A 26,834-nucleotide genomic window follows, 5' to 3' on the forward strand; every position below is an offset into this window, starting at 1 on the left:
TAGGAATTTGTTCTATCTAACGATAAAATAGTTGGTCTAAGTAGAAGTTTTTTCAAATTCTTTTTTGGCGGTCTTTTTAATATAGCCTGTCATAGTAGGCAGTGCGCATGTGCAGTATTATCGATTACCCACCTGCGCATCGCATCAACAAAAAGCGAAGTAAGGTTTTTTTTGTCATGCGAGAAAAAAACTTCAAAAGAATTCACTTAGAAGAAAACAAGAAAACCAATTAAGAATACAGTCTGGTTAGCCGGTAGTTCGACCATCGACTGGGCTCATTTCGGGGTAGAAGGTGGAATGGAAGCGGAAATAAAGGACGAAATACCGGCGATTGAAGAACTCGTTCAAGTCACAGACCAGACTTTACTTCAAGAGGAGACAACTCGCGTGTTTGAGCCGGAAATACAAGAAAACCATATACCTAAAGAACAAGCGGTCGTACCCCTATTTGATCTTACTAAATTGAGCTATGAACTTCAACAAGGGTATAGAATATACGTAGAATTGCTAGCTGATTCAAATCGGAACGTAACATGGCCGTTCATGGAGCCTGTAGATGCCGAGTCTCTTGGTTTATGGGATTACTATGAACGTATAAAAGAACCCATGTGCTTTGCTACAAGTAAGTAAAAATCCCCTTTAACTGCCTTATATCACAATATATCACCCTTATGACTATTTTTAGGGATCAAACGTTTTTCTTCCAACGAAGTCGCTTCAAAATCTATCCAAATTTGCTCAAATTTCGACTTACATTTCGTCGTAATTTCGACTAGTTTTCCTGCATTCCCTCACTCTACTTTATACATCGCTCTTTTTTCTTTTAACTTTTTTTCGGGACACTTGTTGAATGCTGAAGAAATCGGAGAAAGTAGAACAGATCGGCGAAGAAAACCATTGAAATCTTTAGACATGCTTTCGTTGATTCATGCTGTTTGTAGCAGACTGAAAATATCTAGTCAATGTTTCCCCTCGCGATCTTCAAAATCTTCCTTCAAAACAAAAAGCGTTAGATTCCAGGAAATTGAATTACCAGGAAAGTTTTCTTTCGTAAATTTTTAGAATTTTAGTGTTAATTGAGTTTGAATACCATCAAAAATATCAAAAATCTATTCCTTATCATTTGATTTCCTTTCATTATCGAGCTTTGAAGACCTTTAAATGTTTTCTCTTCTTAAATTTTTTTTTAATGTTAAATGCTGTCAAAAAATATTTTAATTAGGCTTAAAAAATTAACTTGAGTATATTTTTTTCCATTCAATGTCACATTGACCCCGACTTGTAGCCAACTGCAAGGCTGCAAATATTTTTTTCAATAAGCAGGTATTTGTCGAGGCATACAGTGTTGTTGACCTCTCCAAGTGTGACTGGACATTTTATCAATTTGTAAACTCATACAGATGATTATTCATTTCTGGCCAAGGCTATATCATTCACAAATCAAGTTTATTTTTACTCAACACTTGTCCAACAGACACTTATTTGCAGACTGTCTTGCTTATTGGCCATTTCATGGTTTAGGAAAATACTGGGATAACGTGGGTATTGCAGTGCATTTTGGAACTGATTTAGTCGACATATTTCCAAGATAACATTTATTTTTTTCCTCTTAAATAGTCTCACAATGCACTGCAATGCCGACTTGACTGAGTTTTTCCCTCAACCTCGAAATGGCTAAAAACCAACTGTCATCAGACTCCGTATCATTTTATTTTCTTGGCCTAAAGACTTTTATTCTAATTGTAGTTGGTTCCAAGTTCAATGAGTACAAGTACGATAGTATTACTGAAGTTGTCGCTGACATAAGGCTGATACTAGAGAACTGTTACCGCTATAATGGTCCTAGCCACTGGGTTTCCAAATTAGGACAGAAACTAGAAAAGATCTTGGAACAAAAATTAGCCTTATTAAGCAGGTTAGTGAGACATCTTTTTTGACCACTCAATGCTAAAAATGATATAATTAACAGTTTTCTTTGATATTTAGGTCCTTGCGAGACAAGGTTACCCTTCTAGCTACTATGTCATTGAATCAGGATCTTCCTTTAATGGCTGAGTTAGAAGGTATGTGATTTTATGGCACAGTAAACCTGTTATCATGCCTACATATACGACAGATATTGTGACCTGCTTTATTTTGTAAACCAATAAATTTTGCATGGAAAACTTAATATCTTCCATAGAGATTCCAGAATGCATTGATTCTATTCTCTTTTATAGTAACACTCAAATTTATTGATACCCTAAAATCATCATACAGAATCATTACAAAATAAAGCTTTAAAACAACTTTACTCTGTGCTGTGTTATTCTTCACCCTGGTATAATAAATGGAGGTTAAGCAATTAACACAAGTCCGGAATTTGTTTTATAGCATCTGGTCGCAGACGTTCAAGTCGTCAGAACTACCTAAGCATGGTGAATGGAGAGAATTCCTCTTCTCTCGTTAACCATGTAAAGATACAGGAAGAGTCAGAGGAGAAGGAGAGAAGGAAGCAGAGGGAGAAAGAAAAGAAAGAAGCTAATCAGGCTTTGCTGCAGGATCTGGTTGATTGGGAGAAAAATGAGTTGAAACTGGAAATAATGAATCAACTTCATTCAATGTGGGAGGTGAGTTGACGTTATAATTGCAAAAGATAATGTTCGTTTAATGCTTTTAGAGTAATAACTAAAGATTTATCTTAATAATTTCTATCCCAGATACCATCTATAGGAAGTTTCCTCTACCTGGTTAAGGATATTCTTGGCTTAGAAGACATCAATTTAACAGAATTTGAATTATCATTCATCTATCCTAACAAGTCATCACTTCTTGCAAGAATATACACAGCTCTTCTCATTACTCCTCATCAAAGAAAAAGGTACCTCACAATTAGCAAACATTTCGAACCCTCTGGGCATGGTTATACGAAGCCTGGACAATACTATCCAGTGGATAAATCCTCATCCAGTGGATAAGTTGATGCTTTTATCCAATAAATTCATCCATTGAACAAGATTTGTCCGTCGAATAGTGCTATCCAGGATTCGTAAAACCGGGCCCTGGTGTTTAATTCTCTACCCAAAAGAGCTTCAAAAATCTGATTTACTAATATTGCAAGACTTTGAATAGATAATAGTCAAAGACCTATGTCTCCTAATACAGGCTTAAAATAACGATCAGTCACCAGTCATGATCACAGGCCAAATTAGTTCTACTGTGGCTTGGTGGATAAACCTTACTGGTCAAAATGAGAGATTTGACTGGACAAGGTCCAGTCCTGGCCTGACATTGTCTAATGTCTGGCCATTATTGTAAGCCCTGCTGTTAGGCTCGTTGGTTCAGTTTACTTTATGATTGGTTAGCTTTGTAAGTGTAGTCCCACAGGAATGGTTTATTCCTGCCACAGTCCAACAAACCACTCATTTGTTTTCTCTTCTCATATAGTTTATACAAGAAACCAGTCATGACCTTCAAAAAGTGGGAATCTAAGTTGAAAGAGAAGCTAGATGCATGGTACAAAATTGCTGAGAAAGAAGGCTTTTATTCAGTAAGTACTCTAAGAGTAAATGGTTTGAAGAACCCAGGTGTTGAAGTTTGTTGTGAAGTGTGATCGTCCGGGTGAGTGTAGTCTTGAGAAAGACTGTTGTTGGTGGTGACTGACGTTTTAACAACCTGAGCGGAAGTCATCTTCAGAGTCCAGTGAGAAAACAAAAGACAGTCAATGGCATTTATATTAGCAAGTACTCCCATTGTCAAAAAAATGATCACAACCATGGGATAGCTTTGAAAAATTGAAATAAAGTGTGACAGTTGTGGTTCAATCCTATCGTAATAATTGAACTTTACTAAAAGCTTTATGCTCTGTATCTTTAGGTTTCATTACAGCTTGGGATAGATCTGAGGTTTTTTGATATTCTTGGTAAGTAGATGTTTTTATTAATAATTGTTATAGCAGTAATTACAGCTATTTCAAAAAAGGTTGAATACTGAATACCGCATACTGAATAGTGCATTCCAAGACCAAAGGTCATTGCAGGTCTTGTTAATTTAAAAATAAAAAGTAAATATGCAGCAATTAACTCTCTATAGTATATTGTTTCAGATGGAATACACTGAAAATAGAATAAATAATTATTATTAATCCTATTTTAGACAATGTCACTATGACCCACAATGCACTTCAGTCTTGGAATGCACTATGCAGTATTCAGTATGCAGTATTCAACCTTTTTTTAAATAGCTGTATACAAGTGGGTAATATGCATACTGTTAACTTTGTCAAAAAAGAACAAAAACAAAAGACTCAGAAATTTTCAAACCAGGCAAGCTGGGTTTATGGCAGATCTTGGTTAGCAGGGCTAAAAAGCCCTGGTCTGTCTGGCCAAACACCTCTTGACCAGTTGCATTAAATGGTCAAATGTCAATCAGTCTGTTCGGCCATTAAGCAGCCATCATATTTAGCCCTGGTTGTTATTGATCAATGTTTTATTTTACTTTGTAAAGGTAAAGAAAAGAATCCTCTAGAAGAGAAGTCCTACTTGGATCTGACCCTATATCAACGTGTTTGGGTGCTCAAGACCCTGTGTGATGTCTGCTTCGTAAGTCACAACTAAAAAAACTTTATATTCATATGTTTGTATCAACTAAGAGCAGCAAGCCTTTGAACAAAAGTGTTATCCAAAGTAGCTTGCAAGTAGATAATTCATCACTTCGAACGTCATCAGCTGTCATTTGGTATAAATGGTGTCAGATTGTGTGATTTTTTTGTTGACCGTAACACAATCCTACTCAATTCATCTCTTGATCATGAAATTTTTGGAAATTATCGCCCTATCTCTAATTTAAAGAATATCTCCAAGATTATTGGAAAAGTCGTTTCCCTTCAGCTAAATGATTATCTGTCTCTGAACAATCTCCATGAACCATTGCAGTCTGCATACAAAACATTTCATAGCTGTGAAACTGCTCTTCTTCGAGTACAAAATGATATCCTCCACTCCATTGACAATCGTTCTTGTGTTGCCATGCTACTCTTGGACCTATCTGCTGCATTTGACACAGTTGATCATCAAATTCTTCTAGATCGTCTCCATACAAAATTTGGCATTTCTGGCATAGCTCTTCAATGGTTTAAGTCCTACCTCACTGATCGCTTTCAATTTGTTTCCATTGATGATTTTTCTTCTGAAGCCCTTCAACTTGATTGTGGCGTACCTCAAGGTTCTGTACTTGGTCCTTTGTTGTATCTCCTTTATACTTCTCCAGTAGCTGATATCCTCCGAATACACAGAATGTCTTTCCACCTTTATGCTGATGACACTCAATTATATATTCCTTTCTCCTGTAATGATGATTTGTCCCTTAATGATTCCATGAATCTGATTGAAAACTGTCTATCTGATATTGATGCTTGGATGACTACAAATAAATTGAAACTAAATAAAGGCAAAACTGAATTCCTGTTATTTTCTTCAAAGCACAGCCCACAGTTAACTCTTCCTTCTCTTCAATTTGGTTCTGATGTGATAATGCCCTCAATGCATGCTCGGAACATTGGTGTCATATTTGATACGCATCTTACTTTGGTTCGTCATGTGAATAATATTTGCAAGTCTTCTTTTTATCATCTCAGAAACATTGCTAAAATAAGAAAATACATCTCTTTGAAAACAACTGAAACTCTCGTCCACGCGTTCATATCCTCCAAACTCGACAACTGTAACTCTCTGCTCTTTGGCTTACCAAACAAACTCTTAGATAAACTACAATCTGTACAGAATGCTGCTGCCAGAATAATCACTCTTTCCCATAAACATGACCACATTACACCTATCCTCGTTAATCTGCATTGGCTACCAATTGAATCTAGAATCAAATATAAAATCCTATTACTTACTTTTAAAGCTCTTCATGGCCAATCTCCTATCTATATCCGGGAACTCATTTCAGTGTATAAACCGAACCGTAATCTTCGTTCTGCATCACAAGTTCTTCTATCAGCACATTCTTATAATCTTAAATCTTATGGTCATCGCTCCTTCTCTGTGGCTGCTCCTGAACTCTGGAACTCACTTCCAATATCTCTCCGAAATGCATCAAGTCTTGCCTCATTCAAAACTGAACTTAAAACTTATCTCTTCAAATTAGCATATTCTTTGTAAATTATTTTATTTTGTCGTTGTCTTTGTCGTTTGTTTACTAGCGCTTAGAACAGATTTGTATTTGCGCTTTATAAATAAATATTATTATTTATTATATTATTACTTACGCAAGACGATTTATACCACATGATGGCTAGCGCCAAACTGAGTTGACCACATTCTCTGAAAGTAGTTAGGGTTATTTTTGGTTAGCATTTTTTTCTAGCAGGGAATGAGTAAGCCAGATTTCTCTTCGTTTTTTAAAATTTATTCTTTTTATTTTTCAGCACAAAGATTATGACATCCGTGAGAAGGTGAATTCCTGTGACTTCATGGAGCAGAGAGACCTCTTCCTCGGCACTGATGCAGATAATCATTCATATATTTATTTCCCTATATTTCAAACCACTGATGTTCGTGTTTACCAGCATGACCAACTTGAAGTGCCTAAGTTAAATATCAAAACTAAAAAGGTGGGGTAAACAGTATGTTGTGCGTTAAGAGTATTTTTTATAAAATTGAGATGTACTGTGCACCCTGATTGGTCAAAATACCATTTTAGACTAGAGTATCTATAATATTATATATCCATTGTCTTTTTTTGTCATTACATAATGTGTAGTGTTTTCTCATTTCAGATCACATGTCATTCCCTTGAGTATTATTTGTTTGTTTACCAGTGATGCTTGAGAAAATACTGACATAAAGATATGAAAGAGACTCCAACAAGCTGTCTTTTTCTCAAGGGAAATAATACCTGGCCTGAAATGGAAAATATTAAGCCCAAACCAAATAAGCCTATTTTTAATCTACATATAGAATGACTGCATACACCTATTTCAAAAACGTTGTCAGTCGGAGATCTGAAATCTGAGACTGAGTTGTAAGCTGTAAATTGTTTGTGGTTTTAATAAGTTGTTCGCAAGAAGTTAACATCTTGATATACTAACTTTGAGTGATGACCTGTGCTGGCAAACTATCTGGGTTAATGTATATTGAATTTTTAACGAGAACACACTCAGTCCCCCACAATTCCAATTGGCCTCAGATTTCTGATTTCAGATATCCAACCAACAAAGTTTTTTGAAATAGATGTATACAATGGTACCTGTTAAGTGGACATCTTTAGGACCTTGCCTGATGTCCAAAAAATAAAGGGTGTTCACTGAATAGAGGTATCACGGTATGTGCATATGCATTCAACTGGGTTTTTTTTTTCTTGCGTTCGTAGGAGCCATCTCCCCCTCCACCACCAGCCCCTGAAAGAAAAAAGGCCAAGAAAACACCATCAAAACCTTCTACGCCATCTAGACCGGCAAGGCCTTCAAGACTACGACAGGTAATTCACAAAACCTCTGCATGTATGTCATAGGTACCATGAGATGATATTACACTGGATAAAATATTATATTTTTGTTTGGGGTTCTCGGGTTTTTTGGTAAATTCAAGGCTTTAAAAGAATAAACCATTTTAGATTTCAGAATACCTCATTTTCTCTATTAAGTCCCATGAGAGCTTATTGTTTTCAGTAATTTTGGACTGGGGACTTATTAGAAGGATGGTGGACTTCTTCCTTTTCTTTTTTTCTCTCCTTTTTCTTTCTTTATGTACTTCTATTGACCAAAACATATGTTAATGTAATCTTATAATTTGCCAAGTGTATCATTTAGCCTATGACTGCTACATCTGGTTTATACCAATTTTCTGTATTTTTGTTGTTTAGTATATGGAATTTTAGTACTAAATAAAGATTGATCGATTGATTGATTGATTGATTGAAGGGGGGCTTATTAGAGGCTGGGGACTAAATAGATAGAGGAAATTACTAGTATGTTATATTTCCCCCACTCAATCAAATCCTCAATGATCGTCACTTTTAAATTTGACTTTCATTACATTTACTTATTTTTTTAGCTGAGAAGTGACTCTCCTATGGAAGAAGATAAAGTCAAAGAAGAAACCCCACCCGATCCAGAACCAGAAGATGCAGACCAAACTGAATCCAAACCAGATCCACTACCAGCATTTGAGGCTGAAGATGGGTTTAAACTAGCCTGTCATGATATTGAAACCCTCAAGGCTCTAGCTGAACGATTTGCTGAACCTCCCACCCCCCCTAAGAAGAGAGGTAGAAGACCCAAGGTCCCTCCCCCTAGAAAACGATGTGAGATTGAACTACATGAGACACTGATGGCGTTGTTACAAGAGCTCGAGAAGTATGAAGGGGCATTCTCTAGGAATTATACTAAAGCAAGAATCAAGATTATGAAAGAAAGCTTGGAACCTGAAGCTGTGGAGGAACCAGGTAAGCAGTTGGTGTAGTTTGTCCCATTCATCCATCCATCCATCTTTTATACCCTTCTATACCCCTGTTATTCCATTCTTCCCATCGGCCATTCCAGTTATCAAATATGCCTTGAGCATGATGACTTGTCGTACCTACACTTCCAAAATCCCTTTCGGTAGCTTTTTTATTATGCTAATTTTCACTATTGCCTTGGTATTCTAAAGGGGGTTTTAACGTTTGAATAAGAAAAGAGATTTTGAAAAAGATTGTGGTTGTTTAGGTATAAAACGTCATTAGGGTTTGAGTCTATTAACCCATCCATTTATTGATCCATCCAGACAACTACCCATCCATCCGTCTGTCTGTCCAACCATTCTCCCATCCATTCAACCTATCACCCTCCATCGACCCACCTAACCATCCATCCAGCCTCTCATACATCCTCCCATGTATTTAATCATTCTCTGCCTTTCTTTCCATAGAGGAAACCCCAGAACCAGAGCCCATGGAGGAATGGGGAAGTGAACTGAGTGATGAAGACGATGGTGCCAAACTTGATGCAAAGGACGAAGACTTTAAGATAGAAGAGTATGGCAACAACTCAACCCTGGAGGACTTACAGCCAAAACTTGACGAGGTACAGTCGATCAGTGGTGAATCAGAAAATGGATCCATTGAAGCCACGCAGAGAGGCTCACCTCGTTATAAAAGAAAGCGCAAATCCTCAAAGACAGATGACAATGTGGAGGCTTTGAATCGTGAGAACTGTACTATTGGGCTCCAGACACCCAATCCAAGAATGAAAAAGAAAGCGAAAAAATGGAGCCCCACCAAAGAAACTGTGTTGCCTAAGTCTACGTCGTCTCCATCAGTTGTGATCTCTGCTGTTTCAGCTGAGGAGAGTGTAAAAGCGGCAACCATGCCTAAGGAAGAAGTCTCTGTTATGAAGAAGCTGAGTACAGAGTCAGCTTATGGAACACAAAGTCTTTCGCCTAAGATGATCCTGGTCAACTCTTTAGGTGAGGCACTAAAGCGAGCCAAGACACCTAGTCCTAATCGGGCTCAAAATCCAGTTGTTGAATCAAGTGTGATTGATGTTAAAGACAGTTCTGTCCAAGGATCGACGACCACTGATGTGACCTCCAAAGTCAGTCCGTTGTCTCTTCAAGCTCAAAATCTGCGCAAACGTATTTTAGTTTCCCCAGAAGGAAAAGCACATGAAGTTAAGTGTGTGACGTCCACAACATCACCATCAATAACACCATCAGTACATCCACCTATACAACGGAAAACCGCTGTGCAGATTGTTACTAGTGTCAAAGGGGAGGTTACCAATAGGAGTGTTAGTGCCACACCTATTACTATTTCCAGGACACTAGGAATGGTGTCGCAGAACAGGGTGACTCTATCTACTGGTTTGCAACCAATAGCTAGTGCCTCAACTACTGGAAGCCATCAAAGGCCAATCATTCTCTCTCACAGTCGAAAACAGGTACTTGGAAAACCGGGCGTGGTTACACAGGTAACTACAGGTAACCCAGTACAAGGTAGAGTGCTAAAACCAACATCTGCTTTGTCGAATAACCATACGTACGCTGTATCGAGTACTTCAGTCAACCAAGGCCCACGACAGATTCCTAAAAGCCTGGGTGTTGTCGTCCCCACTACTACCACCACCACCAGCACCATAAAAATGGTTCAACTTATTCCCAATTCCAAACAGACCAACATTGCGACGGTTAACTCACTATATGCCGTTCCTACCACAATTGCAAAGCCCGTTGCAGGATTGAATGCAACAGCTAAAGCAGAAGCAGTATCTGGACAAAGTGTAGTCAAGGTGACGGCACCTAAGGCACCACAAGGAATAACTCCATCACGTGTGTTGTCACATCCCAAGACATCTGTTACCAGCGCTCAAGTCTCTTCCTCTCAGTTATCAGCGTCAGCCTTATCTAAGCCTGCTGTAATGCCAAAGGGAGCTGCCCCCATAGCTGTTAAAACCCAAACATCTAAACAGACACCAGGTCAAACCAAGGTAGTCTTTATTCCTGCTTCATCCGTCGATGCAAAAAGCCCTTTAGCAAGCTTTAAACCTCAAACATTAACAACAACGGGTGGCCAAAGCATTTATGGGTATGCTGTGGTAGTCCCTCCAGGAACACCTGAAGAAGTCAATGCTGTTATAAGTTCTGCATTGAGAAAACAGACTAGTGGTCCTGTAAAACAGCCAAGCGTTCCCACGCAGCAGAAGCAGCAACAAGTGGTAGCTGCAGGGAAAATAGCAAATGTAGTTTCTCAAGCAATCGTTACAGGAAAGGGACAGAATACTAGTGTTGCCGGTACATTGCCTGGTTCACAGCCTCGTCCTGGTGTTGGAAATATCACACAGCTTCATCCTGGTTTTGCAACTAGCACCACTCCGCCTCGTGCAAATGTTACAATTACTACCACACAGCCTCGTCCCAGTGTGCCAACTGTAGCAACACAGCCTCGCGCAGATGTTACAACTACCACCACACAGCCTCGTCCCAGTGTGCCAATTTTAGCCACACAGGTTCGCCCAGTTGTTACAACTACCGCCACACAGCCTCGTCCTAGCGTACCAACTGTGGCAACACAGCCTCGAACAGGTGTTACAACTACCACCACACAGCCTCGTCCCAGTTTGCCAACTGTAGCAACACAGCCTCGTATAGGTGTTACAACTACCACCACGCAGCCTCGTCCTAGTGTACCAACTGTGGTAACACAGTCTTGCACAAGTGTTGCAACTACTACCCCACTGCCTCGTTCCAGTGTACCAGCTGTAGCAACACAGCCTCGTATAGGTGTTACAACTACCACCACACAGCCTCGTCCCAGGGTACCAACTGTAACAACACAGCCTCGTCCAAGTGTTACAATTACCACTAAACAGCCTGATTCTGGCGTTACATCTTCGTCTATAGCTACTCTTGCTAATGTCCCAGCGTCGGTTGCTCAAAATAATTTAGTGGGTTCCAGCACCACGCAGCCTCACCTTGGCACCACAGTTAGCACCGCACAACCCCGTTCTAATGTTGCAACGTCGTCCACTACTACTAGCGCTAGTGTCTCTGGGTCAGTTAGTATGTCACTTGGATCTAATTCTCTACAGCCTCGTTCAAGTGTTGTAACAAGTACTGCACAGCCTAGTAATGGTAATCCAACCAATTACAGCTCCAATGCTCCAGACAATCCTAATGTGTCACTTCTTAATAGTGCTACAGAGCCTTGTTCAAGTTTTGCAAGTACTTCTCAAAAATCTACGATCATAAATGTCCCTGGGTCAGTTTGCCCTAAAAACTTAACCAGCTCAAGCACTATACAAGATGGCAGAGATGGTATAAAAAATATAGAGACGACAACAACATGTTCCAGTGCACAAAATAATGCAGAATCTCTACCAAAAACCTTACCCATCGCACTGTCTACCAAAGTCAGTGACTCAACATCTACCAGTGGTCAAACTGGTAGCGTTAGCGCGTTAGAAAATGGTCAGGAGTCATGTCATTCTGATCAAAAAACAAGACTAGACAGTACAAAAGAAAGCAATAGTTGGATAAAAAATGGACCTACGAGTAATCCTAATACACCGTCAAGTAATTATGAAGTTGCAAAGATCTCTAAACCGGTAAATGTGTCTGGAAATGACCCATCAAAAAGCTACGCTACGGAAACAAGTACCCAAAATATTGCTAAACAAACTTCAACTTCTACAGTCACACGTTCACCAACTACAAGCGATCATCTCCCTCATGCGAATAAACTAACTGTTGAGGACGAGGATCAGAAAATCGCATCATATCGTAATGGGGTTTTCCTACAACCTACGTTAAATAGTATAGATTCTACACAAAATATAAAGTGTACGGATTCCACTGCACCTTATGAAGACGTGAGTAGTGTTAACGGTGTTTCAGACGTCATAAACACTAAAGCACCATCACTGTGTGGCACTACAAGTCATTCTCCATCCGTGACAACTAATTAATAACACCTAGCAAACTCTTGGCAACAAGAAATTGACATGGATGTGATGAACTTTCGTAGTCAAGTGATGAAGTGACGCTCAGATGCGTCCTGGGAATGAGCGACAGAATTTTACCCCTAGGTTCCCCAGGATCCAGAATTCTGTTATTGGGCCCGGTTGTACGAAGGTTTGAATAGCGCTATCCGTCGGCAGCGCATAGATTTGCTGGTTAACGGTATCGACGTATCTGGATAAGGATTTACCCGTTTGATAGCGCTATCCACCCTTCGTACCAACGGGCCCTGGATAGCAAATGGACATAGCTGAAGTCATTCAGTCACACGCGATAAATAATAGTGCAAGTCATTCCAATGCACTAGCCATTTTACCCGTTCTTACAATCTCGTACCCCGAGCCCTTATTTCTCATTGCGCATGCTCGATGAAATAACTCTTTCGTCGAGCATGCGCAGTAAGAAATAAGGCTGGGTACGAGATTGCCGTTCTTACTGCACGCGTTCAAAGGATGCGCATGCGTAATCCTTAATTCACTGTTCTGGGTTGACTCCTTAGGCAGTGTTAATTATTCTGCCTTACAGCTTCGTGGAGTATTGAAAGGACAATAAATAATTCAAGTTTTTGAATGATGACAATTTTTAAATGAAATCGAAATTAATCATTTTGTACAGAATTCATTCGTGAATTTCAAATCATTAGTTTGTATATTTTCATCTTTTTCACAATAAAGTGAAGAAAAAATTGTTGCGCCTGAAAGATTTGTGTTTACTAAATAACCCTGCAAAAACCGGCTTTTGGTCATGGATTATTTTGCCATTTGACTTCATTGAGACTTGCATTAGAGTGAAGGCATTTAACCCGTGCAATAGATGTTAGACTAATACACTTGAGTAGACCTTAATTCCATTGTTTTCTTTTGTGTCTATTTGACTATTAGCATATAGCAACTTGTGCACTTCCTATAAGAATGCGTGCGCTCATTGGTTGATTGGACGTAAATACTGTACGATATTCCCCTCTGAATCTCGGGATATTGAGTCGGCAACAAAATGGCATCTGCCGGCAATCGTTTTGCTACAATTTCCGAGGAAATTGAAAAAAATGAAAGTAAATGCCATTACTATCAATACTAAAAAGGCAACGAAGTATGGCCTAAAAGCTTTGCTAAAAGTTTTGCGTGAATTTGTCACGCAAACTAAAAGTTTCTGTTTGTTTTTATTGAATTATTGTATATAAAAATAAGTTACTCTGTATACAAGTTGGTATATGCTAAAACGATTATTCGCCTTCGGCGAATAATTGCTAATTACACGGTGACTAGTATTTTTTATTTCATGAGTTAAATGACTTCACTCTAAGAAGCAGCCGTGATTTCCAACAGATTACTAAGCAGTACATTGTTAAGCTATTTGGAGAGGAGGGGGGGGGGTATTGGTAGAATAATGGGTCAAGGCCCAGAGCTCGGGAAGCTCATGATGGCAGCGCGAAGCATTTGCGGCCATTACTAGTATTCCATTCCCTAAGATTCCAAATTTCTGGAAAAAAATTAATCTGTAATTCTCGACTTTTTCCAAATTACTCGTTATCAAAATGTACCCAATTTTGAATTATTTTGCACGTAATTTGACGAGTCATTCAACCAAAACAGGTTTTTCTGTTTTTCCTGTTTCAGCATTTGCGCGCCTTCCGGTCTTGGTGCCATCAATCCGCAAAGCATTCTGGGTAATATCACCAGGGAATTCCAATACACAAGGCGACAAGAAGCTGCAAAGTTTTCTTTTTCCCCTGGATTTCTCGCCTAATTTATACCAAACACAATCCTTACTTTACCATTATTGACTTTATAAATCGTAAATGATCGTATCTACTGAGCTTTATTGCTAGAAAGACCGCGTTTTTGTGTCAAAATGGATTTTTTACGTAGCTCATTCAAAATGGCTTGGTTCTTGTTGTTTCTGTTTTTCATTCAAGTTGTTATTTTGCCAACAAGCGAAGCATTGAAGAGTGGATTCACGATTAAAGTGGAAGCCGGTAATAAGGAATGTTTCTTCGAAGAGATCAAGAGTAATGTTAGCTTAGATGTTGAGTATCAGGTAAACTAACATGCAGAATAAACCAATGATATTTTTGAAAAATAATCTGGAAAACTAACTTCAATATTTTCTAACTTTAAACATGCAAACTTTTTCAAATGTCTTTATTATACATTAATACGCTCCTTTATCAAATTATTATGTATTTGATTTTCTTTTTAAAAACTTGTCCTTTTTGTTAAAGTTTTTTAAACTTTGCTTTCAGTGTTTTTACAATGTTTGGGTAACATTTTTCTAGATATTAATTATTAATAAGCAGATTATTTCTACTATTTTTTCTCAAACCAGGTTGTAGAAGGTGGAGAGCTAGACATAAACTTCTATCTAAAGCAACCAAATGGAAAAATTTTATTGGAAGATGTTCAGAAATCAGACGAAACTCACAACATTATTACTCCCGAGGATGGAGTCTATGAGTTCTGTTTTGACAATTCATTTAGTTCTCTTTCATCAAGAACTGTCTTTGCTGATCTTGGGGTAGATTTTAATGATGATGATGATGACGATAATGAGATAACTACACGAGGACTAAAGGATACATTAGACGGGCTTGAAACAGAGACAATTGTGGTAGGTTTGTGTGTACATTGTCGTTAATCGAAGTATTATGATCATCAGGGTGGATGTAGTCCTGAGAAGGACTGTTAGGTGTGATTGACGTTTCAACATCCTGAGCGGAAGTCATCTTCAGGTTGTCGAAATGTCAGTCACATCAAACGGTCCTTCTCAGGACTACATCCACCCTGATGATCATAATACTTCGATTAACATTCATTCACCTGGGTTCAGACCGTTCTATACAATAAGAGTACATTATAATTAAGGATATGAGAAAAAATTTAATATATTGTGTAGTCCCAAAAAAACATACCTCCCTCATAAAGTGGAATGGAATTTCCAAGTACTAGGGAGAACCTGAGGAGGGTATATTAAGTAGTGCCAAAATATATCCATACCTACCCCATAAAATGTGATTGAAATTTCCAAGGGGTGGGGAGGGTCTGCGAAGAGTATATCGTGTAATTCCAAAAAATATCCATACCTCCCCCATGGAGGGGATTGGGATTTTCGAGGAGTGAGGAGGGTATATTATATTGTATATTATATTGTCTCCCCGATTAGTAGGGCACTTGTGCCCGGCTAGAAGATTAGAGACATTAATAAAGTTATTATTATTATTATTATTATTATTATATTGTGTAGTTCCAGGGCAATTACAGTATTAATTTTATAAAAAAACTACTATAACCTTGCCTTTTTGCATACTTAGGAAGCTCTTATTAAGATCAGAGCTAACCTGGAAAGAGTGGACCACATTCAGAACTTTCTCAGGTCAACAGAAGCACGGGATTTTAAGATGGCAACAAGTAACTTAAACAGGGTATTTTGGTGGTCGTTGATACAGTCAGTAGCTCTGATAGGTGTTGCACTTGTACAGGTAAATGTAGTAAAACACTTCTTTGGAGGTGGCAAGTATAAAGCAAGAGTGTAGCTTAGAATTTTTATAGATAATTGGAATGCTGCTTAAGGGACCGTTAAGTTTTTATTGGGGGAGGGGGGGGTGGAGGATGGTGGGATTCACTTCAAAAATCTGACCCCACCTTTTCATTGTTGTAAAAAAAAGGCCCCTTTTCAATGACCCTCTATAAATCCCATGCCTCATTTTCTTTGGTATTGCTTGGCCGTTTCAGAGACATGGAGTACACAGAAATATTTGCTTTCCATCATCCAGCGCATGCCATCCTATGCCAACTTTCTATTCCTTTTTCCAAAGCTACTTACAGAGGATTTCATCAGCAGCTGTTTCGCTAGGGAATTTTATCTTAGCTTAAATCATTCACATAAAAGAATGTTGATTTATACTTACAAGTCAAGGGTGGCTAGGGGTAGCCCACATGCAAACCGAATTCAACTCTTAATGGTAGTTAAAGTCGGTCTGCACTCAGGCTAGCCCAGGGACAGAGAACAAATTAATGATACTAAGAAATATGCTTTTTATTCCACTTCAAGAAACATAACCAATGTTCTGAAGGAAGGGCTACAGCCCCCCTTTGTCCCCCCACCCCCACCCCCCTGGATCTGCAGCTGGTAGTATATGCTAGAAGATTTCCCTCTAACTCCTGCGTCTCTGGGACTTTGCATTATGTGAACAAAGTCTCCCTTGAGGTTTGGAAAAATTTGTTTTGGTTGTCTGGTTCTCTCTTTTTCTGTCATCCTTAAAACCCCTTAAAATATAAAAATGGAAACCATAAAAAGTGATAGGTCAATATAGGAAAGGACTAATAAATCCTACTCAATGTCTTAAAAAATATATATTTAAAATTACCTTTTATAATTATGAGGGAAAAAATTGTTAAAGCCATTTTATATATCTTGTATCAATAATGATGAAATAATGGTTTTTCTATTACATAATATCTTTTTCAAAAAATTTTTTTTTTCATAATGGACTGAAATTTTTCTTAATTCTACAACTTTTCTATTTTCTACCAAAATTATACAAAAACAATGTTTGTATCACCTAGTCATAGTACCCAGAATCATTACAATAAACCATCTTCATAAAATATGACAAAATGTTTAAAATGTTTTGTCAGAAAAGAGAAAAACAGAGTTCTTAATACTCGGAGTTCATACTATTGATGGTTTTCACGGTGGCCATGTTGGGGGAACTTAACAAAAGAATTGTCAATGAATTCTTTTGTTATATCCTCCAACATGGCCGCCATGTCTTTTGTTATTTAATTCTCTTGGGAATGGTTAAAAACCATCTATAGGAGCTTATAAAATTACAACACTTTTCCAGGGGAAAATATTAAAATACCAGCACACTTTGAAACTTCATGTCAGAAATAGTACAACAGGTTTCCTTTACAACAACTTTAATTTTTACAAATAATTAACACACTGTACTAAACATTTCAAGGAGTTTTCCGGGAGTTGGTGGCAAAATAAATTTTTTAAGGGGTTTTGCAGGACCCTGGAAGGTATTTCAAAGATTCCAGGAATTCCAGGAGCAGTACGAACCCTGGAAAAAATGTATGTGATAGTGAGACAAGAAGACATCCTGTTAAAGTATGATTCAACATGCTCTAAAAAATATACTCTGCAAATATGATAAGCTTGCTTTTGCCAAATAATATTTTCACTTGTAAAATTCTCCACTGGTCATAAAAATGTAAAGAGCTTTGAGATGTATAATGTATAAATGCACATGGCAGGTTCTTATATAGCCTATACAAGGACCTGCCATTATTATTTTCTAATGTGGATTTTTTCTGCTTCTTTGCTAGCCTTTTTTCCCTTGTGTGTTTAATGTCTTGTTTGGGTTGCCTGTGCTTTAAGCACCACAGGGTTCCCACCCAGTTTAACAATACCATTGTTAGTCATAATGTACAACAAAGAATGTGAGTATGATTCCTGGTTTTACCAGTCTTTATTCAGCAGTTGTCTATAAACATGGCTTTACTTTATATTCAGTGCAATAGTATATACAGCATACAAGGAGCCGATTATACATGATTGATTGATTCTAGTTACAATGTAATGTCTACATAAGATAATCATAATGCCAAGAACGAGCCGACTCATTTCAATCTGTCAATCATTACCCACATCAGTTGCAATAATTAAAAACATTTCCCCTACATGTGAAGAAAGATGGAAGTGAAACAGTTTTTTGGCAAGTATAAAAATCAATATTATTGCTGTATATGTCCAGTATTTACAAGTTGTATTACCCCTCCAGCAGGAAGCATATTTGCCAACCAGTATTGATAATGGCTGGAAAAGAGCTGTGCTCGGAGGGCAATTATTGCATGTTGGCCTAACACATGGTCCCTTTTGTCAAGATCTATTCTATCACAACTATTCTAACTTCAACCTGCTTATTATTTGGTGAAAATTTATATGTCAAGGGACACATTTTATGGAATAAATTTCTAGCTTATATAGATTGTATACTACCCTGATTTAAATCTGTAGGAATTTAAACCATTTTATGATCTATTTATACGAGATATGAACTTTTTACAATCTTGCTATGGCCAATGTAAGCAGGATCTATTTAAATTTTTTCTATATAAGCTAAAAATATTTCACTTAAAAATTTCTTTCTAGGAAATAAATTCCCAAACGATGAACACTAGATTAGGATGGTTAATCTTAAAAGAAATAATTTACACGTTATAATGGTTCAGATGATTCCATTTTGATTCAAATACATAGCTTCTCTGTTGAACTAAAGCAGTCCTTATGAAATTTGAGAAATGGCTCTCCCCCAGCACTTGCAGACTCTAATAATAGACTTATATTTATAATAAAGTCAGATAAGTTTCTCGTATACTCCCGGAACTAAGACCAGATTGCGAATACGAGCACTATATTGATATGAACAGGGAGATAAATCTCTTAAAAAGTATAAATTTGGGGCATTTGATCGTCATATTATCTCTATTAAACTCTAACCTAGTAAAACATTTTTTCTTGCTAAAATAACACTTTTGTATTAAAACCCAGTGCCTAAATGAGTCATTTGTTGCGGCTGAGGGGTATAATAATTGGTGGTGTAATTTGTATTATCAAAATCATGACGGACATCGCCATTCAAAAAATAATGAGCCGAATTCTCCAGTTCAACGGTAGTTGTTGTTATCGGAGGTGCTTGTAAATTCAGACCATTTATGGTAGATGTCATAGAATTAGTAAGTGCTGGATCTAAGTTGAGGTTGGAGCCAGAAGATATGATATCATCCCAATCCAGCTCTTCGTGTTGTTGTATCTCCTGGATGAGGTTGTTCCCAAATAATTCCTTCGCGGCATCAGCAGCGGCAACATCATCAATGTTTTGTTGTGGTGTTGTTAGTACTTCTTCTAAATCTTCATGTGAAAGTTGCAACTCTTCTGTTAATATGAAAAATACCACATTTAGAATCAAATAAAATAAGCCCACTTTGCTAGAGTTAGAGAGAGTGCAAACAATATAACCATGAAACTTAGTAATACTAAATAGCACAATTTCATGCAAATTCCATTGTTTTCTATTGTTTGATTAGAACTATTTTGTACTATTTAGTAATTAGTGCTTCATGGATTAATTGCTTGCACTCTAGCCTGAAGGAAGTAATAATTAAATCCTAATAAAATGAAATTGTAGATAGAATGGGAGAGGAAAAGATTTTAATGAGATTTAAAAATTTAAAAAGAGAATTCCAAAATCAACATCTAGCATTACCCACCCCCTCCCCCTAGGCTGCCAATCCTAATATAGAAAAGAACATAATATCATAAAGTCCAAGGTTCAAACTCTTAATATTATTAAGTAATTAATGTTAATTTGTGTATATTTTCACTCCGTAATGGGAATATCCCTGCATGGGTGTGTGTTAAAGATACTTCCAAGTGCATTTGAAAGCATTAATTTTACACTCGATGAATAATTAGCTATTCCAAACATCTAGAGCTTTATTTAAGCTAAAATTCAATTTGAATGCAAATTTGTTTTTCAAAACGTTAGACTGCACAATTAAGTTCATTCAACCATTGAGCCTTGACAACCGCAAATCTACAAGCTTTATTACTTTACCACACATATTCCCCTTCCATGATAAATTATCTAAACTGTACTGCTAACGTTGTTACTACCTTAGTGTTTATGTATTAACGTACTGTTAGCAAGACAGAGGTGCAAAGTAAATTGGATCCAAAAGTTTTAAAACTAGTTCTTTAATGTTGGCATAAACACGCCTTTAAAAACTTTTTGTTTGGTTGATTGATTATTCTAGATTAATCTGGCTCAACTGCATTGAGAAGCCCAGCAGGGAGAATACCCCTCACACCACCCCCACAGGGAGCAGCAGTGGCCTTTTCTGCATTAAATACCTGGATTTGCCATACTTGCTCGAATAGCTTCAGCATGCTTTTTCTTCCATTTCTTTATCTCTTTTTCCATTTGTTCTTTTCTCTCGGGCCGTAGTGACCACAGGCATCCTTTCCTCTGGGAAGCTCCTTGTGGACGCTCTAGCTTGCAGAAGGCTTTGTTGAGTGACAAGTTATGCCGAACTGAATTCTGCAAAATTGATAGCAAAGGAATTAAAATTATGCATTATGAGTCACAATAGTGTGTTTTTGATCTAGAAAAGACAAAAGAGCATTGGTGAATGAGTCATCTATCCCAAGGTTAAAGTCTTTAAATGGTCAGCGAAGTGTTACAGCTGATACAGACTGATGCATAACATGCAATTCACTGAACCAAGACAACAAACATTCCTTATCAATGACATAGAGATTACTTAACTGATCTGTAATTTTTCCCATCTCTAACTACTGTACATACATAAAATCTATCTATCACATGATTAGACTTATTAACCTCTCATGATAAAATGAACCAGACAGTTAAACATGATTTCCGGTAGACTTTGGCTTCTGCATACATAAAACTAACAAAGCGTAAAAAAATACTCCAATATATTTTCAGGAGTATGTAAAATAATTTTCCACTATGATTATGCCTCAAGGGAGTTGCATATGCAATGAGATCAAATATCAAAACCTACTTAAGTCATACTTAATCCTTATCACATTTAAGACATAGTATATCGAACTTAGATAAGTAAATCTGGGTTATTGCATGGCTTGATTTAAGTCAACCATGAACCACCCATTTCTAAAACTTTGTTTACCAATTGGCCCCCAACCCACTTTCACGTATTTAACTTTAATTAGAATAAGTAGTTTTCCAACAATTCTTAATGTTATTCACTATAACCCTCCCTGCTAGAACTTAGAGTACATCAATGTGAATTGCAGATATGATAGCTTTAATTTGGCATATATAAGCATGATTTACTCGAGTTTGAATCTCCATAAGTGCACACCCGTACTTAAGCAGTCAGCCATAATATTACTAGGTTCAGTGATTTATAGAAACTGTTTTCATTAAAGAATATTACCTCTAAGAATTCAGTTCCTTCCTCCAAATTCTAATTCCATCCCAGAAAATCTGACTTCATCTCTTCATTAACTTTATTTCTTGTTATCATAACCAATAATTAATTCCCAATGTGAATTTTCAAGGGTATTTTGGCAATAACACTTCTGAAGTTTTAAAGTGTTCTTGCCTTTTCCGAATAGGAGTTAAGTATATCTTTGTGTTCAACTGATCTATTATTTATCATTTCTATTAATATCTCTTAGATATCGAGTTATTTATTTATTTATATTATTTATAATAACCACCCTAGCAAATTAATTTACCCTGATTTCAATCAAGCATATATACATTACTCATGTTTTTGATATTTGTTTATGAATTATTCAGCTCTATAAAATTACTAATATTTTCATTGCTAATGTTCAATCACTCCCCAACACTGTGAATTTTACAAAGCATACATCGTTGTCAAAAAAAGAACGAAAAAATTGCTTTTAAAATTATTGAAATCAAAGTTCACACTGGAACTAGAATTCAAATCAATAAACAAAAAAATATATACAGAAAAAAAAAGAAAAGCCTTCATTTACAATTTGAATTATATAGTTTGAACTACCAACACGATCAACGGATAGGACCAAACATTTATATTATGCCTTTATACCCAAGTATTTTCGGATTGTTATGACTACCATTCTACTCAAATTAAAATCTTACAATACTTGCACTAAAATTACTTCCAAAACCTCGCTCCTACTACAACAACAATGAGTTATAGTTCTTAGATGTGTAGTTGCCCTACTCTCAATCAAAATATGATGTCCAACAAAAATGATTAAGTTTGAAATACAAATGTGTCTAGTTCTTGATTCCTGTACTTCAAATCAAGGCTATTAGGGTGTGGTTTCTTATTCTTTAATTAAATATTTATTGCTAAGGACATTTGAATATGAAATGAATAAAAAAAAGAAAATATATCCTTTGTACTAGTCCTTTATGAAAGTAAGAATGGTATTGAAACATTTTGGATCAAATGTATAAAGATAGATTTTAGATTTTTTGCTCAACTATTCAAATAAAAGGAGAAATATGATATATCTTAACAAAAAAAAATTCACAATTCCAAATTCGTATTTCAGCTGTTTCGTGAATCTAGGGGTCGAGGTAAAAAATTGGATAAATTTTTTTGAAAATTAGTATTTTACTGTATGATTTGGAATTCTGAGACAAGGTAACAATTTAAAAAAATCGTTTTGCAGAAGATATAAAAATGTAAATGTATTAACATATTGTACTTTTGTCCTATACATTTCCTGTCATATCAAGATAAATTACTATCATTTCTTTGTGTTTCGTTATTTTTTATTTTCTTGTCATAATATAAGGACAAAATTTATCCAAAAACTTTCGTTCTAAATCATATAAAAATACTTTACAAGTAAGAAATTTTTTTTTCAGGAAAAGATCTTTTTTGAAACACAAATCAAGGCTTTCAAATAATGTATTTTTTCAGTTTTCAATTATTTTAAATTGTAAAAATAATAATATCCATTTCCACATGTGGAGAGATTTCCTGATATTTGGTAATAACATTGAATTATAAAGGGACGTTAATTCTATGAGGAAACCAAAGAAAAACAGGATAAAAATTATTGCCAACATTTGAATAATGAATGCAAAGTTTAATGAGAATCTGTATTTTATAATGAGCATATTTTATTCAAGTAAGATTGAGTGGAAAATCCTAATACAGTTTAGAAAACATTTCTTAAATTTGAACTAGTTGAAATGTAAGTAAGTTTAGGAAAAGCAAAAATATCTGGGAGCACTTTAGGTATAGATTTTCTGTTCAATTCGCAAAACCTCAATTTTCAACAATGTTGTTAATATTTAAGATCTTAGAACCACCTGTTGTATGTCCTTTCCTGCCTACAAAAATTCTCGAAAAAATCGAAAAAAAATCCTAATAAAAACACTCAGAAATTCATAACTTCATCCTCATGTATCTTCAGATTCTATATTTCTTTTTGTCCTAAATTTTCAAGAAATTATTCGAGTTATTTCGGAGTGGACATTTGTCCAAAAACCAAGGGGTGGGGTTTTGTTGTTGTATCCTCGATACCAAGTACAAAGAATTCTATTTTTTCTATCTAGATCTGAAAAAAAATTTTCTGCTTCATAATAAAGCAGCTTATTGAAACTATAGATGCTATAATATCTTCCTGAAAAAAAGTTATAACACCTATTTCCTCGAAAGTTCTTCGTATCTTTATCGCAAGAAATAATTTTACATTAGGACTATTTACTAGAAAATTCGAATCATTTTTTTAAATGTTATATTCTTGGGTGTAAGTCTGAACTTAGAAGGTAGATAAATAATTATAGGAAACTTTAGTTGAAGAGGATGCTTTCTTTTTGAAGAATTCGTTCCTCTTTTGGTCGTGTATTGCTTTGTTTGGGTATGCAAAATAGTAAAAAATTCCTTGTACTGAAAACATCAGTTGTGGGCGATTTTGACGGTTGGATGAGTACAAAAGCAGTTTGTGGCTCAAAACACTTGTAAATTCAATATTCTCGAGCCTGTGGCTACGAGGAAATGATATTTGAGCTTACTGAAATTCTTTCTTCAAAATCTAGGTTTTCTAGGAAAAAAAATAATTCATCGTGTGACTTCCCGAAAGATGAAAATTTACATCGAGTGTTACCACAAAAATTTAAATTCAATACTCAAGAAACTACTGGCATAGTGAGTAGATTATGATTGAAATTCCTTATTTCCGAGATAACGTAAAAACCTAGAAAAATGAGGAAGTTGAATGGAGTTTTTAGAATCTAGAACATCGAAAGGGGTTGCCCATGTCAGCTGTTGGGAACCCCTTTGTTTGTTGAGGAAAACCATTCAGCTGCAAACGGATCCGGCAAACCAACATTGCTGGAAACCGTTAAAGTGCAGTATTCGAAAACGACCTCAAATCTTTAAATTTTTCTATTCATTTAAGGATATTTCTGGACCCGATGTTGAAATACTCGCAAGATAAGTTGAATCTTGGAAGACGGAACTCGTCGAGCGAAACCAACCGTTACTCGTAGCGTGAAATTTAAATTCAAAATTCTAGTCGAACCCCGGGACCTACGAGAAAGATTGTTCCTTGAATTCTTTGATAGAATTAGCAACTTTTTTCTTTACCTTCCATCCGTCCGGTGCAGTCTTGAAGTATGGAAACTTCCCCCTATCAAGGAAATAGAATGCATTCCAGTCAAATCAAATAAGTAAGAAGTACAACACAGTTAGGAAACTTACATCATGAACTTGTAGATTTCACTGACTGGCAAAGTTCCCGCATCGCTGTTCTGTAGTGCCATAGCGATCAGACAAGAGTAAGAGAACAAGGGTTTCGGATACGCTTTCTCGTTTGGTTTAGTATTTTCTTTGCTCGAGACCTTGCAGTCCTGAGATCGTTGCTTGGATTCTGTCACACGTGTAAGCCCCACATTCTGGTGGGTTTGCTGAGAGAGGGGATACGTAGTAGTGTTCATGTTGGGAATCGATGTGACAGCTATGGCGTTAGTCTGTTGGGGATTCTGCCATTGGACTGGCATGACAGTGTTTGGATCCACCATAACTTGCTTATCATGGCTGTTTGGATTTTTCTCCATTGGAATCGATACATTCTGTAGCCACTGCAGATTCGTGAGATCACCAGGACTTATACAATCTCCCCTTCGCTCCTGTTTCATTACCCTTTGAGTATCGGGTGAAGTAAAGAGATTCTGTTCTTGGAATAAAGGATCGTTGAAGTTTAAATCCATCTCTCGTATATCACACTCCATCATTTCTTGTAGCGACAAAGAATCGGGGACATCAAAATACGATGTTTGGTACGTGCTATACATGTTGGCAGAATTTTAGCTTGATAAAAATTTTTTCCAACATGCAATCTATAAGGAACAACCTGAGCCACTGAATGAATCGGTTACTGCGAATTTTGATCCATGAGTCAGGTATGATATGATTGGCTAAGAAAACGCGGTCTTCAAGCTGATTGGTCGTTAGCGATAACAACAACCAGGGGGCTAATCCATATAAGGACAGGTTACTACTTTGAGAGCTTACCAAGACTTTGAGAATGATTCAAAAACCACGGCTTCAAATACCCAAAAATTCATTCAACGAAAACCCTTTCAAGTGCGCTAACCTCCCTACAAAAAAACCAATAAATTTACAGTTAAGATTTAAACAGCAAAGAACCTCTGGACGTTTGATTGAATTGTCGTGACTACCAGAGCGTGTAGTTCGATGAAAGATATGATGGATCGCATGACATCTCTACCACAACCCCACCCCATCTTCTTCGACTAATGTAAATTTTACATCTCATTAACAAATGTACGCATAATTAAAGTAGTTCGGGTGATCTCATCTCGAAATGAATAATCACTTTTTTCTTGCGGGGGACGGACTAAAACAAAAGAACATATTTCAAACCTTACGAAAAAAATACCTCTGAATCATATGCGTTTTCTTGCTATGACAGCGACGAATACCTTTGTTTTAAAAGATTACGGCGCGAATCGAAACAACTCGAGCAAAATTATTGAATTTTCTTTAGATTTTTCTTGAACCTAAAATTTCGGGAAGCGGATGAGATTTTTAGAATTAAAGTGGTTGTATAGTCACTATCTTTTTAGTTTAGGATTTCAAAAAATAAGCGCAAAATCTTCTGATCATTTCTCGTCATTCCTCGCCAGATTTTTTCTTGTTCAAAGCCGCTTATGATTAAGCTTTATGCATGAGGGCTCCCTCGTTGCCAGATATACACAAAAATGCCGGTTTTGAGCCGCGGCACTTTGATAAAACCGCGTTTTTCGGCTCGCGAACTTTTCTTCTCAATTCAGAAATTCACAAGGATGAAAATGAAGGAAAAAAATTGAAGTTAATATTGAAGAACTGTGGCACTAAATTAACTATGGTGTGAGTCATTCACTCTAGCAAGTTCGTTTTGGGCAGACTTTAAATTTTAACACACTGTACTGATGACTCAAACCAGATCATTACATGTAATAATTTTTTCATCATTTGCGCCTGGATTAGCAAACTCTTCTGATGTATTTTACTTATAAAGATGACGTTATTTTAGTTCCTAGAGAGAGTGATAAGACCAGTAAGAAGCGAATATTTGCCGATTTAAATACAAAACAGCATATACGGGGCAGGAATTGCCCTTCTTAGTGCAAAACAAGTCCGGGGGGAAATTACAATTGTAAAGATTTGCGAAAATTGGAAGAAAACCAAAATCAATAAAACAGTCTTGAATCAGAATCGAAATGCTGCCTTGAATTTCCGGTTCCATTGATATTACTAATCTCAAGGGGGTAGGGGTAGGGGG

General features: G+C 36.7%; 3 protein-coding genes across 4 annotated transcripts; 2 read left to right on the forward strand and 1 right to left on the reverse strand.

Moving 5' to 3' along the window:
- Positions 1-146: 146 nt before the first annotated feature.
- Positions 147-13,163, forward strand: LOC116293822 (uncharacterized). The gene is made up of 12 exons (XM_031701302.2): positions 147-622; positions 1,747-1,915; positions 1,987-2,063; positions 2,374-2,609; positions 2,700-2,860; positions 3,427-3,529; positions 3,856-3,901; positions 4,486-4,580; positions 6,410-6,595; positions 7,354-7,461; positions 8,037-8,427; positions 8,892-13,163. The coding sequence occupies exons 1-12, from the start codon at positions 298-300 to the stop codon at positions 12,422-12,424; spliced, it is 5,430 nt and encodes a 1,809-aa protein (XP_031557162.1). The 5' UTR covers positions 147-297; the 3' UTR covers positions 12,425-13,163.
- Positions 13,164-14,152: 989 nt separating this feature from the next.
- Positions 14,153-17,779, forward strand: LOC116293817 (transmembrane emp24 domain-containing protein 5-like). The gene is made up of 3 exons (XM_031701298.2): positions 14,153-14,513; positions 14,802-15,083; positions 15,784-17,779. Exons 1-3 carry the CDS (start codon positions 14,328-14,330, stop codon positions 16,003-16,005), a joined length of 690 nt encoding a protein of 229 aa, XP_031557158.1. The 5' UTR covers positions 14,153-14,327; the 3' UTR covers positions 16,006-17,779.
- A 140-nt stretch (positions 17,780-17,919) lies between these two features.
- Positions 17,920-25,431, reverse strand: LOC116293816 (uncharacterized). Of its 2 annotated transcripts, none has more exons than XM_031701297.2 (4): positions 24,749-25,431; positions 24,635-24,677; positions 20,409-20,580; positions 17,920-19,415 (listed from the first exon to the last, which is right to left on the reverse strand). In XM_031701297.2, exons 1-4 carry the CDS (start codon positions 25,339-25,341, stop codon positions 19,021-19,023), a joined length of 1,203 nt encoding a protein of 400 aa, XP_031557157.1. In that variant the 5' UTR covers positions 25,342-25,431; the 3' UTR covers positions 17,920-19,020. The 2 variants fall into 2 exon arrangements, with proteins under 2 accessions (XP_031557157.1, XP_031557156.1); XM_031701296.2 differs by having other exon boundaries at positions 20,394-20,580.
- Between the last annotated feature and the right edge of the window lie 1,403 nt (positions 25,432-26,834).

The sequence above is a fragment of the Actinia tenebrosa genome, unplaced genomic scaffold (genome assembly GCF_029948245.1).
Source record: "Actinia tenebrosa isolate PJP-AT-01 unplaced genomic scaffold, QUT_ActTen_1.0 PGA_scaffold14__42_contigs__length_11649687, whole genome shotgun sequence".
Taxonomy (NCBI): domain Eukaryota; kingdom Metazoa; phylum Cnidaria; class Anthozoa; order Actiniaria; family Actiniidae; genus Actinia; species Actinia tenebrosa.